Source organism: Eutrema salsugineum, unplaced genomic scaffold (assembly GCF_000478725.1).
Source record: "Eutrema salsugineum unplaced genomic scaffold, Eutsalg1_0 scaffold_7, whole genome shotgun sequence".
In the NCBI taxonomy this organism is placed as follows: Eukaryota; Viridiplantae; Streptophyta; class Magnoliopsida; order Brassicales; family Brassicaceae; genus Eutrema; species Eutrema salsugineum.
The window spans coordinates 4,845,879-4,858,580 of NW_006256486.1; the positions used below are offsets into that span (position 1 = coordinate 4,845,879).

The window sequence follows — 12,702 nt, forward strand, 5'->3', positions numbered from 1 at the left end:
TTATACTGTTGGTTTTATTTTCTATAATAATATAGTTTACATTAATATAATATATTTGTTTCAGAATTTTAAGTTTTTATTGTCTATATTTTCATTTCAAATTTAGATATTATAAAAAATTTATCTCACTCTACGTAAAGTGCGGGATACTACCTAATAGTGTCTGTTATTTTTTTTTAAAAACCTTTCAAAACGACATCGTTTTTAATTTACAATACCAGCTTAGATTTACTGAGTCAATTCGGTTTAACAGAATTGACTAACAAAAAGTAAGTCAATGTATATTTAGCCAAAAAAATATTGTATATGTTTTGATATTCAAATATTTTATTGTTCGAGTCATTTAACATACCAAAATTGTTTGGATATTAATTAGTACCAATTATCAAACACGAATTGGCTTTTTCTCATTATTTAGTATATTGTCTTGTACTCGCTTTGCATTCAACGTCAACACTTCTAGATCCTTGAGCTAGGAGCTTAGATTCATTTTTTGTTTTGCTTTCTTGATTTACTTCAAGTCAAGGGAGGAGTTTATATGTAGGTACAATAGAATAAATAAAATCGAACGAAGAAAGTAAAGCTTATTCAAACGGAAGAAAACCCTAGGCGGCAATTTTGCTCTCAAAACTTTTCTTATTTCGTCCTCCTCAAGAAACTTCGATCCTGGCCGCCTCGACCATGGGATCTGACCCGCCGGCGTCTGGTTCGGCTCTTCCTCCTTGCCTTAAATCCAATCCCTCCCAGAAATCTCCATGGTTTGCACCTTCAACGAACAGCCCTGCCCGAAACTCTGTGTCATGCGAAGTCGTTAATGGCATCGCAAAATTTACCATCCCAGCGTATATTCTTAGCAATGCTCAGCCTCTCTGGACTAACTACATCGTTGGTTACTTTATTGGGGACGCCCCTCACATCAGAAAGGTTCATGCCACGGTGAATCGTCACTGGTCAAATCAGGAAAAACCATCGAAGATTGATGCTCAATTCATCAACTCGAAAACGGTTCTCTTTCGGATCAACAATGCCCAGATCAGGGAGAGAGTTCTCAAACGCCATTTCTGGCACATCTCGGACATTCCCCTGGTGGTGCAAGAGTGGAATCCCAGAACGTCCTCTCACAAACCGGATCTCTCTGCTATGCCTATTTGGGTCGATCTTCTCAAGGTGCCAGATTCCTTATATTCGGAGAAAGCTTTAATGTTTCTTGGTAATCTGATTGGGGATGCAAAGAAGCTTCATCCTAATACGGAGCGATGTGTTCGATTAGATGTGGCTCATCTCCTGGTGGTAGTTAATTTGGAAATACCACTCCCCTGAAAAAATCTGCTTGGAATCAGAATCAGAAATCATCATCCCCATTAGCTATCCTTGGCTTCCTCCTCGCTGCTCTCGATGCCTGAGTTGGGGTCACTTGGAGAAGGAATGCTCGCAGCTTCAGAAAGGAGCATCGATTTCAGCTGAAGCCCGTGACTCTCATATCCGTGAAAGCCCTCTTAGACATTCCCAATGCGCGCAGAATGTGCAGTCGGACCTACGGGGAGATGATCACATTGTTACTGCGCCGGGAACAACTGAGAGAGTGAAAATTCAAGAGGATCTCGCTCTTCCGGAAACCGAAACCTTTGTGGTATCAGTCAAAGATCAGGAAAACAGTGGAACAATTACAAGAGAGACAGAGATTCCTTGGACAGAAGTGTCTAAAACATCTCGACGTTCTCCTGCCAAACAGAGAGAATCTTCAAAGAGCCCTACAACTTCCCCATCAAAATTTAATGTCCTGGCGAATTTATCCGAGGAAGAGGATGAAGTGGAAGAGGGTGAGATTCTGGGACAGAAGGGAGAACCCCCTGTAGTTGCAAAGTCCTCGGAGAAGGTGGAGATGGAGCAGTTGGAACAGAGAGAACTGGCTCCTGCGGGTGGACGCAATCATAAAAACAAAAGTCTAATAAAAAACGATTGTCACAACAAAATACCGACTTCTTTTCCAGCAAAAACAAAACAAAAAAGCTTCCGAAAGGAAGCACTAATGATCATGTCGTCTTTCTTTGCGTGGAATACCCGTGGTTTAAACAAAATGCGCAAACACAATGTTGTTCGGTCTTGGGTTCAGACTGTTCGTCCGGCTTTTGGTTGTCTTCTAGAAACGCTAGTTCAAGAAGCCACCTGTCCTAACATTCTTGACACTGTTTTTACGAGGTGGAGTTCCACCACAAACTATGATTTCCACCGTATTGGTCGCATCTGGGTTATCTGGTCTGATGCTGTTTCTATCTCTCCGCTACATAAGAGCCCACAAGTCATCACAATTGAGGTCACTTATGCATCGGGTCTTTCATTTGTTTGCTCTTGTGTCTATGCCTCGAATTTCAGTAATGATCGAAGGGTTCTTTGGCAGGAGCTTCGCGGTACTAATGAGTATTTACAAGGGATAAATACCCCTTGGATCATTATGGGGGATTTTAACCAAACTTTATCTTCTGATGAGCATTCTAGAGCAGCTGACTATTTGGGAGATCAGTCGGCTATGCGAGACTTCCAACAATTTGTTACTGATTGTGAAGTTATGGATTTGGGATATGTGGGCTCTCAGTTTACTTGGCTGAATCAGCAAGAGGAGAACCCCATTGGAAAGAAACTTGATAGAGCTCTAGTTAACAACGCTTGCTCTATATTTCCTCAGTCTTTTGCTGCTTTTGAGACAAATGGCATCTCTGATCATGCGCGTTGTGTGATCTGGCTGGACAACAATGTTACCGACAAGCATCACCACTTCCAGTTCTTTAAGTTTTTGGAGACCGTGAATCAGGTCTGGAGAGAAACTCCTCCCTTGTTTCACTATCGATCTGCCCTTCACCGTTTTCACAGAAAATTGAAGTCTTTGAAAGTTCATCTCCGCGCACTTAATCGTAGCAGATATGGGGACATTACGAGAAGGACTAGCGAAGCTTTTGACAATCTTTGCGAGAAACAGCAGCAGGCTCTCCAGAACCCTTCTTCAGAGAATATTGCTGCAGCTGATGCAGCTTCTTCGCTTTGGCACCACTACTCTGAAATTGAAGAGCGGTTCTTTCAGCAGAAATCTAGAATCACTTGGCTGAAAAATGGAGATTAAAACACTAAGTTTTTTCACCGTGTGGCTCAAGGGCGTCGATCAAAAAACTCTATAAACAAGCTCTTAAATGCAAATGGAGACACCCTTACTGATATGAAGGACATTAAAGAGGAAGCAGTGCAGTATTTCCAGACTTTTCTTCTATCCCCAACTGCGAGTCTTCCTGCATTTGGATCCTCTGATTACGAAGCTCTTATTCCGTATCGATGTCCCCCTAAGCAAGCACATCTATTAACTCTCCCGGTTCTTGAGCAGGAAATCAGGTCAGCTCTCCACTCAATGCCTTCTAACAAGACATCGTGTCCTGATGGTTTCACTTCAGAGTTCTACATAGCTGCCTGGCCGATTATTTCTGCTGACTCTGTGGTAGCGGTTCAGTCATATTTTCTGTACGGATTCATGTCGCATGGTGTCAATGCTACCATGCTCTGCTTAGCCCCAAAAACGACATGCTCAAACCATGCGTGCCTATCACTTGCTGCAATTTGATATATAAGGTCATTTCAAAGATTATTGCTAATAGACTCAAGCAGATCTTGCCGGAAGGTATGGTTCCGAATCAGAGTGCTTTCATTAAAGGTCGATTGCTGCTTGAAAATGTCCTCCTGGCAACTGAATCAACCAAGGACTATCATAAAGACTCTATTTTGGCTCAATGCGTGCTGAAGCTCGATATTGCCAAGGCATTTGATACGGTGAAGTGGGAGTTTATTATTCATGTCCTCAGGGCCATGGGGATCCCAGATATATTTCTTATGTGGATTGAAAACTGTATCTCATCGGCTGCTTTTTCTGTTCTTGTTAATGGAGATTTGGACGGGTTCTTTACTAATTTGCGGGGGCTAAGGCAAGGATGTTCCATCTTGCCATACCTTTTCATCATTGCAATCAACGTTCTCTCTCTGATGCTCAATGAGGCGGCTCGGGAAGGGAAAATAGGTTATCATCCTCATTGCAAAGAGCTCCAGGTTACCCACTTGAGTTTCGCTGATGATATGTTGGTATTTATGGATGGTACTGTAAATTCTCTCAGGGGTACGATGGAGGTTTTAAATCGATTTGCAAGGGAATCTGGGCTTGCGATCAACGTTACAAAGTCTTCTCTGTTCGTGGTAGGGCGAACTACCTCTGCATTGACTCAAACAGCTTAAGATTTGGGATTTCCCCTGCAACAGCTCCCAATCCGATATTTAGGTCTTCCATTGACTACGAAAAGCTTGACGAAATTGGACTATGAACCTCTGATAGATAAGATAAGAAAGCGCATGATCACCTGGTCTAGTGCCATGATAACACCGTATTTTGACAACTTTTATGGATCGTTTTGAAATACTTTTTCTATGTTTTTAATTGCTTTAAGTACTTTTATTACGTTTTTCTAGTATTTGTAGTTTCAAGACTCTTTTCAGGTAAATTTGTGAAAAGCTTAACAAAATGGATAGAAAACCAGATTTCAGCTCAGAGTCAAACCGTCAGAAGTTCACCCCCGATTGAAGGCCTTCTCACCGTCTGATCCACTCAAATTTGGAGATCTTAAAGATGGAAGTATCAGCTTTCCAGCACACTTTACAGCTTGGCAATCCAACGGTTCAATCAAAAGATACGCGAAGAGTAAGATGTCCCGTAAACCAGCCGGCAAGTGTTTCCACCCGCGGCCAACAAGCCATTCTCCGTGGTCACAACCACCGCGACCGCGGTTAGCCACCCATTCCCCGCGGTCACGCACATCTCGACCGCGGCCAGCTAACTCCGACTTTTAAGGCCCATTTCTGAAGCCCGTATCATTTTCCCAGCCTCAATTCCGGAACCCTAGACACTAGAGAGTATTGGAGACTATAAATACATGTCATTTAGGTCATTTTTAAGAAGAAAAAGAAGAGAGACAAAATACTTTACAGAAATTTTACTTTAAGCTTTGTTTTTAGGTTTTAGGGAGAGAGAGATCTGTCTCTTGAACCCTTGTTCTTTCTTTTTCAATTTTGGTTTCTATTCTACTTTTTAATACTATGTTTTTGATTTCGTTTATCATGTCTGATTAGTTTTATTGTTGGGTCTAAGGGATTTTCGATGGGGATATATATGTTCGGTGAGGATTCCATGAGCTTTTGAGCCGAATCTTAGAACTTTTTCTTCTGAATTCATTTTTCTGCATGAGAGTAGCGTCATGAACTACAATCTGATCCAGATGCTTGGTGACACGAAAGTGTTCATCTGGTGTCAGATCTAGTTTGGGAGAGCAAAACAAACATAGGAGTGTAAACCTACCTATGGGCAATTTGTGAATGCTGACGAGTCTTAAACATAATGCATCTATTCTTTTCCAGGGCCTGAGTGGAAACCTACTGATCAGGGTTGAGAGAGATAGTGACGTATTCATACGTCCATGACTATGATCACGACAGTGGCGTATTCATACGTCCGTGACTCCAGTTCGAAAAGTTTAAGCTAAGATCTTATCAAATTTACTCTCTAGCAATGTTTGAATCGTTCGTACCCCTGAGAAAACTTCCCTGAACCCCAGCGCTTTCTTTTCGTATAGATTTACACCGATTTTCATTAAGGCTTTAGTCTAGTTTCTTTACTCTTTCAATCGATTTTCATTTAAGCAATTAGGTTAGCCGTTTTTCTCGTTTTTACTAATTTTCGTTAAGTTTAGTTATTAGGTCATTTTAATTCCCGTATTTTCTATTTAGGATTCGTTTTACGTTTTAAACACACCACCAAAACCCTCACAAAACTCGCCTGGTTCTAGACTTCCGTATTTATATTTCTTTCAAAGGCTTTTGCAGGAAAGATCCTCCTTCCCTGTGGATTCGATCCCTAAGTACTACAATCGATCAGCTGTGCACTTGCGGCTATTGATTTCATTTATGATAAAACTTGACACCCTCACGACACACCGCATCATGCCACTCTGTCCTTTACAGGTCGTCTCCAATTGATTCAATCTATCATCACTAGCATCATGAACTTCTTGTGTTCAGCTTTTAGGCTCCTGCAGAGATGCCTAGACACCATAGAAAGCATGTGCACCGCGTTTTTATGGTCTGGGTCTCCTCATATCACTACTAGAGCTAAGGTCAGGTGGGACGATGTCTGTAAACCTAAGTCTGAGGAAGGTTTGGGTATTCGCAGATTAAAGGACACATCTCAAGTTTTCTCTTTGAAGCTAATATGGAAGCTCTTTGCTGACACTTCCTCACTGTGGGTGGCATGGACACGGCATTATCTTCTTCGTTACTCATCCTTTTGGGATGTATCGGTGGGTATCAGGGGATCTTGGATGTGGAGGAAACTTCTCAAGCTTCGCCCTATCGCTGCTCCTTTTTTCGTCATCAAATTGGTAATGGAGTCTCCACTTTCTTCTGGTTTGATGATTGGCTAGGAATGGGGAGAATTATTGATATTACTGGTGATTCGGGCACTCGTATCTTGGGAATTGCTCGCCAGGCCTCTGTTGCTGATGCAGCAAGACATGGACACTGGTCTATTCGACGATGCCGAGGGAATCATATCAGGTCTCTTCTTGATCGCATTCGCTCTTCTCCAGCCCCGGCAATCATGGCGGGAGAAGATATGGTGCTTTGGCACCATGGAAATGATGACTACAGGAGACATTTCTTGACACGAGTCACATGGGAGCCACTGCGAGAATCGGGACCAACTGTGAGGTGGAGCAGGGTGATCTGGTTTCCCCAAGCTATTCCTCGGCAAGCTTTCATCTTATGGCTTGCAATTCGTGATCGTCTGGCCACAGAAATCGTAGTGCAGAGTGGGGACATCCTCAGCCTTGTCTCTTATGTGGCGAACTCATTGAGACAAGAGACCATTTGTTCTTTGCGTGCCCGTACTATTTTACCATCTGGAATTGGCTTATACCTCTCCTCCAAGGTCGGGCAAACCCGGACTGGACGATAATGCTGCGCTCCATTTCGAAACCTCTGAGGAATAGAGACGACTGGATTTTAGCTCAACTCCTGTTTCAAGCTACGGTTTATAGTATCTGGAGAGAGCGGAATAGTCGTCGTCATCAACGGCCTCCCCGTTCTGCTCTTACTCTCACGCATACTATAGACAAAGACATCTGCTTGATGATGACTCCTCTGCTCTTCTGGCTCGCTGGAACAGCCTTCCACGTCCTCCCCTTCGCTGATTTCACTAAGGCTTTGAGGATTCTTTTTAATCTTTTCTAGATCCCCTGGTTTGATCTAATTTCTTAGCCTACTCTTTTGTTTGGCAAACTTTTTGTACATAGCTTGCTTTTTTACTTAATAAATATCATATTTTAGCACCAAAAAAAAAAGAATAAATTAAATCAACTTGTTTAGAAAAACGTCTCACTCATGCGAGAGAAACGACTTGATGTTGTTGTATGGAATAATTATACAAGTCAAATGCTTGGGAGATCGTGTTAATTGATTTGATCGAAAGCATCTTAAGTTAACAAATACATCTTACGCTGGCAAATAATATTAATGTATTTGAAATTTTAAAAACTGGGAAATAAAAACACTATCAATATATATCATCTATATTCTGTCTATGTTCTTGTCCTTAGTTACGTCTGAGCTTTTTCCCTTATTTTTCTGTATCAATGTAAAAAAGTTAACTAAATTTCAATATGTATAGGTATCTTCTAAAAATGGGATCACTAGCATTCCCCTTCCGATGTCTCCTACGAAATATATGATTCCGCTATACATATATAAATAAGTTAACTGGCCTAGTACAAGTCTGGTGCACAGGCTATATGGTTCCATTTTTGTATTTTTATTAATTTGTTGGTAGTTGTTCTTATTAACTTTTGAAAAATAGTTTAAACTTTGAAAACTTAATATATAAAACACCATAAAAAATAACAATGTTAAATTTACATTTTTGCAATTATGTAAATATAGAGCTTTCAGTTCCCAAAAGCGCCATGAGCAGGCTATATCTTTTTAATAAATAAGATCTGACTATAAATTATATATGTAGTATATGATACAAGACTAAGTGATATATTTATTAACACAATCTTCCACCATATCCATGTAATCCCATTAACATTTTTGAAGGCAAACAAATCCATATGATTTTTTATAAGTTTTCCTCTGATTTATTTTAATCATAGAATACTTAGTTAAGACTGATTCTAAGATAATAATGGTGATTGTGATGATGGTTAATGGTAGTGATTAAGTAAACAAAAAAGAAAGCTGAGTATAATTTTCATAGATTTTTGTTCACACTATCTTTACAAATTATGTACTGTATAACCATCAAATAACTGACGTTGAATTAAATAAGATCTATAGACTTATTTGTGTAGTGATTTCCTGATGTGTCGCGTTTACAGTGAATTTCATAGTTTTTTTGTTTACATGTCAGTTCTAGATGAGTTTCGGCTGAAAAAAGACTGTTTAGCCTTATTTTATATGTGTCATTTTTTTTTGGGTTTTTATCTGATGATTGTAAAAAAAACTTAAAACAAACCGGTCTAAATTATTATGGTTTAATGCTTAATTCTGTAGTCATTCATACCGTTTTTAAAATTATATCAACCGAAATTTAGAAAATCTACATACACAGCAAGTTTCACATTTTTTCGCTTACGTGTCAGCTCTAGAATGAGTTTCGCAAAAAGACCGTTTAGCCTCATTTTACAATTATGTGTCATTTTTTTATTGATTCTTATCAGATAATATGTAAAAAAAAACTTAAACAAATCGGTCTAAATTATTATGGTTTAATGTTTAATTCTGTAGTCAATCAAACCGTTTTTAAATTTATATTAAACCGAAATTTAGAAAAAATTAGATAAAAACGTTTTTTAAAAAAAACATAAAAAATAAAAATTTACCATTTCTTATGTTTCTGAAATTTAGAAAAAAATCTAACTAAAATGTTAAAAGAAACAAAAATTGGAATAAAATTTAGAATGTCGTTTAAAAAAAACAAAATTTATGCTAGAATATCACTAATTATTATAGTGTTTACGATTTCTTATGTTTATAGGGTTTTCGATTTCTATAATTTTATAAAATCAAAAATTAGTAAAAATCGAAGAAAAAAGTAAAAACAAAACAATAAATGAAATCTATATCTCTAATGAAATGTTGTTAATTATGATATCTAGATTAGGATTTTCGATTTCTTATCTATATAGTTCAGAAAGATTTTTTTACCCTTTTGTTAAAATCAAAGTTTACTTGTAAATTTTGGATTAGTCTACCTTATAGAACAGAGATAAAAAAAAAACTAGTGTCTTTAAAATCATTTATTTATAAAACTACAGTTGGTAGACATCAAATTTACTCGTGGAACGAACACCTCTAAATAACTAGACAATTAAGTATATTGATTGATACACAATTTTCAAGATACTTTCAAGAAAACCTGTAACAAATTGATCACAATCAATAAATGCATACGATTTCAAAATCATACAACTTTTCATAATATTCAAACAAACAAGACACTGGTACGGTTCATCTAGACATACACCTAAACTTCATAAAGAAACAAAACACATAAAACGACAGAGATTGGTTCAGAATTGATCATCAAAAGTAGTATAGTATTTACAAAAAGCCATATATTCCCAAAGAGGCAAAATTAACTTAAGATTGTTGAAAAGCATGGAATTAAATAATAATTTAGACCAAAAATAAATGTCTGATTATATGAAATTGAGAAAGGCACACCAAACAACTAAAGAGAGAATACATAGTAGAGTACAAAGTATGTAAGGATCATTAAATAAAATGATCAAACACCGCTCAAACCACCATCACCATCTTGTTCTTTGAGTTTCTCTCCATCATGAGGAGGAGGCAAAGGAAAGAAATATGCTCCAAGAGCATGAAGAGCATAACAATTAGACCGTCCATGGAACCCAACAATAGCAGAACCTTCTCTTTCAAGCACGAATTCAATTAGGGAGCTGCAAAACTGATTTCCAAATGTCGGAGAGGTCCTCCCTTTGGATGTCTTGAAAGTCAACGATGTAATCATCGTTGATGGGTAAGCATCTGTGGTAGTCCCCTTCACGGATGTGAGAAATTCATTTGGATAGTCCAAAACAAACTGCAACGAAAATAGTTTAATATATAATCCACTATTCAAGAACACTTAGATAGATATGTTTGACAAAATTTTGAGTTGTAGGAATTATGACCTCTCCTTCTTGTACCGAGACTGAAGCTTTTGACCCGTGCTCACGGGATTCCACGATGCCGCAGTTATCATACTCGAACCTGACACACCTCATATAAGAAGCATCATAAGAAAGGTACACCTTTCTTACTCCCTGGTAAGTACCATCATCCCAGAGGAAGCCTGATTTACCATTGTCGCGGAGTCGGCCTTTAGTGCTATCTATGTATTCCAATTTAGTTAGAGGAAGTGTTGTGAAATATGCTCCAAGAGAGTTTAGGTTCTTTTCGGCATATCCATGAAATCCAATGATCTTGTCGCCGTTACATCCAAGTGAAAACTTAGTACACGATTCATCATCGTAGTCCCCCATCAGCTCCGAAGTCTTCAGGTTGGTTCTGAATTGGAGTGCTTGAATACCCATAGTCTCGTTGTAGTAACCATCAACAGACAGCAAATGTTCCTTGTCGACATGGTTAATCTCAAACTACGTGAAAGAAAAATGATAAGAAAAATGATTCGAAGTTAGTAATTTGCATGATCGTGACATTTGTCAATGTCAAGTTAAACAATTAAATTTTGACATGTTTAGTTAATTTTTAATAAATTTTATTTAAAAAATAAACTTTATAATTGGTTTCTAATTATAAAAAATAAATAAAACAATTATGTTTAGATTAAGAAAAATAATAAATAAAAAAAATAAAATCTATAAGTTATAAAGAAAAAAATATAATATTTCAGTTTAGTATAAGGAAAAATTAAACAAATAAATGACAAATTCACAACCAATAAATATATTGCTAATTTTTTTAGTTTATAATTTATATGTCACAAATAAAGATTAATTTATTGTCACATTACTGTAGGCATGTACAATAGGCTTTCTTTAATTATTGTAATTCTATTGTTTTATATTTAAATAATATTATAATAGTTTATAATTTTATTTTTAAACTTAAATATTATATATTTTTATAGATAATCTCATTTAATTTTTTCTTACAAAATATAAATTATTAAATTATAAACCCGCATATATATATATATAAATATATTTATCTTGTTAAATATAAAAAAAATATATTTTTCACAACTCAGATCCCACGCAACAATAATAATGTATTAAACCCAAACAGCACTAGTAATAATTACAGCCTAGTCAACAAATTTAAATGGAGTTTTAGTGTTAGTTTGCAGATACATACCGGCTCAAGTGTGAAACCTCTACCCGAGTCAGAACCATGGACTTGCCCCTCTTTCAAATGTCCATCCTTGTCGACATAATCGAATTTGATGTTTTGTATGCCTTTCAAACCACTTCGTATGTGAATCTTTGTTAAAGCCGCATAGTCGGCTCCATCGTCCCACTCCTTGCCTCCCTTGCCCCCTTTAGCTTCCATTCTAGTTGGAGTAATCCAAGTAACGTATGCCCCAAGAGAGGTGAGGTTCGAATAAGCAGATCCGTGAAACCCAATGATTTTCTTTCCCTCAGCTGCTAGTTTAAACTTATAATCATAGTATTCATATCCCATCATTTCAGAGATCTTCAAATTGGTTTTGAATTGAAGTGATTTAATAATACTGGTCCCGTGTCCGTGATAACCCTCAACAGATACAAGATGTTCACCTTTTTGATGGTCAATCTCAAACTGCAATAAATATTTGTAAAAATATATATATTGTATATTATATATATTCAATACTATTCATATGAACACGAAAAACGGAATTTAATTAGCATAATTCAAATTCTTACCGTCTGTGTGAAACCTTGATTTGAGAAACCATGAAATGATTCTTCTTTCGGTTGTCCAGTCTTGACATAATCAAATTTGATGAATTGTATGCCTTCAGGATCACCTCTTACATGTATCTTCGTTACACCCTCATGGTCAGATCCATCATCCCAAATATATTTGCTATCTATATACCCTTCCTTGCCTTCCGCGTCCAACCTTTGGATCATCTCGGATAATTTTGAATCTTGAGACATGGAGGGGTGTTGTGTTGCTTAATTAGTCAATAATCTGCATCATCACCAACATGTGTTTCTTTGGGTTAGGGATTTCTAAACTATAGAGGCATTTCAACCCAAGCATCAAACATGATATAGATTAAAGAAAGAAATAAAGTAGAAGAAGATCAAGTCTCTTGGGAGAAGTTCCAACTATTATGTAGCAATTACATTTCGAAGATATTCATCCAGTAGAATTTTCAAGATTATCTGTATGCTCATTACGAATTAATTTTTATCATCTAGAAAACAAACATTGGCGTGTAAATAAAAGCATAAGAAAATGTGAAGAGAGAGAGAGAGAGAGAGAGAGAGAGAGAGAGAGAGAACCTCTGATGTTAGAGTTAAGAGACAAAGAGATGATATGTAAGGTAAAAGATGATGGTATATATATAGACTCCTACTTTCAACAATATATATGATATTGTAATAT

At 37.2% G+C, this 12,702-nt stretch overlaps 2 protein-coding genes across 2 annotated transcripts; one reads left to right on the plus strand and one right to left on the minus strand.

The window, feature by feature from the left end:
* Positions 1–681: 681 nt before the first annotated feature.
* Positions 682–3,115, plus strand: LOC112082955. The gene is made up of 2 exons (XM_024150678.1): positions 682–1,210; positions 1,341–3,115. The coding sequence occupies exons 1-2, from the start codon at positions 682–684 to the stop codon at positions 3,113–3,115; spliced, it is 2,304 nt and encodes a 767-aa protein (XP_024006446.1).
* Positions 3,116–9,865: 6,750 nt separating this feature from the next.
* Positions 9,866–12,251, minus strand: LOC18011143 (jacalin-related lectin 13). The gene is made up of 4 exons (XM_024150552.1): positions 12,012–12,251; positions 11,461–11,904; positions 10,275–10,739; positions 9,866–10,183 (listed from the first exon to the last, which is right to left on the minus strand). The coding sequence occupies exons 1-4, from the start codon at positions 12,246–12,248 to the stop codon at positions 9,866–9,868; spliced, it is 1,464 nt and encodes a 487-aa protein (XP_024006320.1). The 5' UTR covers positions 12,249–12,251.
* Positions 12,252–12,702: the final 451 nt, after the last annotated feature.

What these genes read in the sequence shown, in the direction of transcription:
- LOC112082955 (XM_024150678.1), top strand. Translation starts at nt 682, where the DNA reads ATGGGATCTGACCCGCCGGCGTCTGGTTCGGCTCTTCCTCCTTGCCTT. An exon ending in GAAAGCTTTAATGTTTCTTG is followed by an intron (nt 1,211 to 1,340) that starts GTAATCTGATTG and finishes GCTTGGAATCAG; the next exon opens with AATCAGAAATCATCATCCCC.
- LOC18011143 (XM_024150552.1), bottom strand. Translation starts at nt 12,248, where the DNA reads ATGTCTCAAGATTCAAAATTATCCGAGATGATCCAAAGGTTGGACGCG. An exon ending in GAGGTTTCACACTTGAGCCG is followed by an intron (nt 10,740 to 11,460) that starts GTATGTATCTGC and finishes TCTTTCACGTAG; the next exon opens with TTTGAGATTAACCATGTCGA. An exon ending in TCTCGGTACAAGAAGGAGAG is followed by an intron (nt 10,184 to 10,274) that starts GTCATAATTCCT and finishes TTTTCGTTGCAG; the next exon opens with TTTGTTTTGGACTATCCAAA.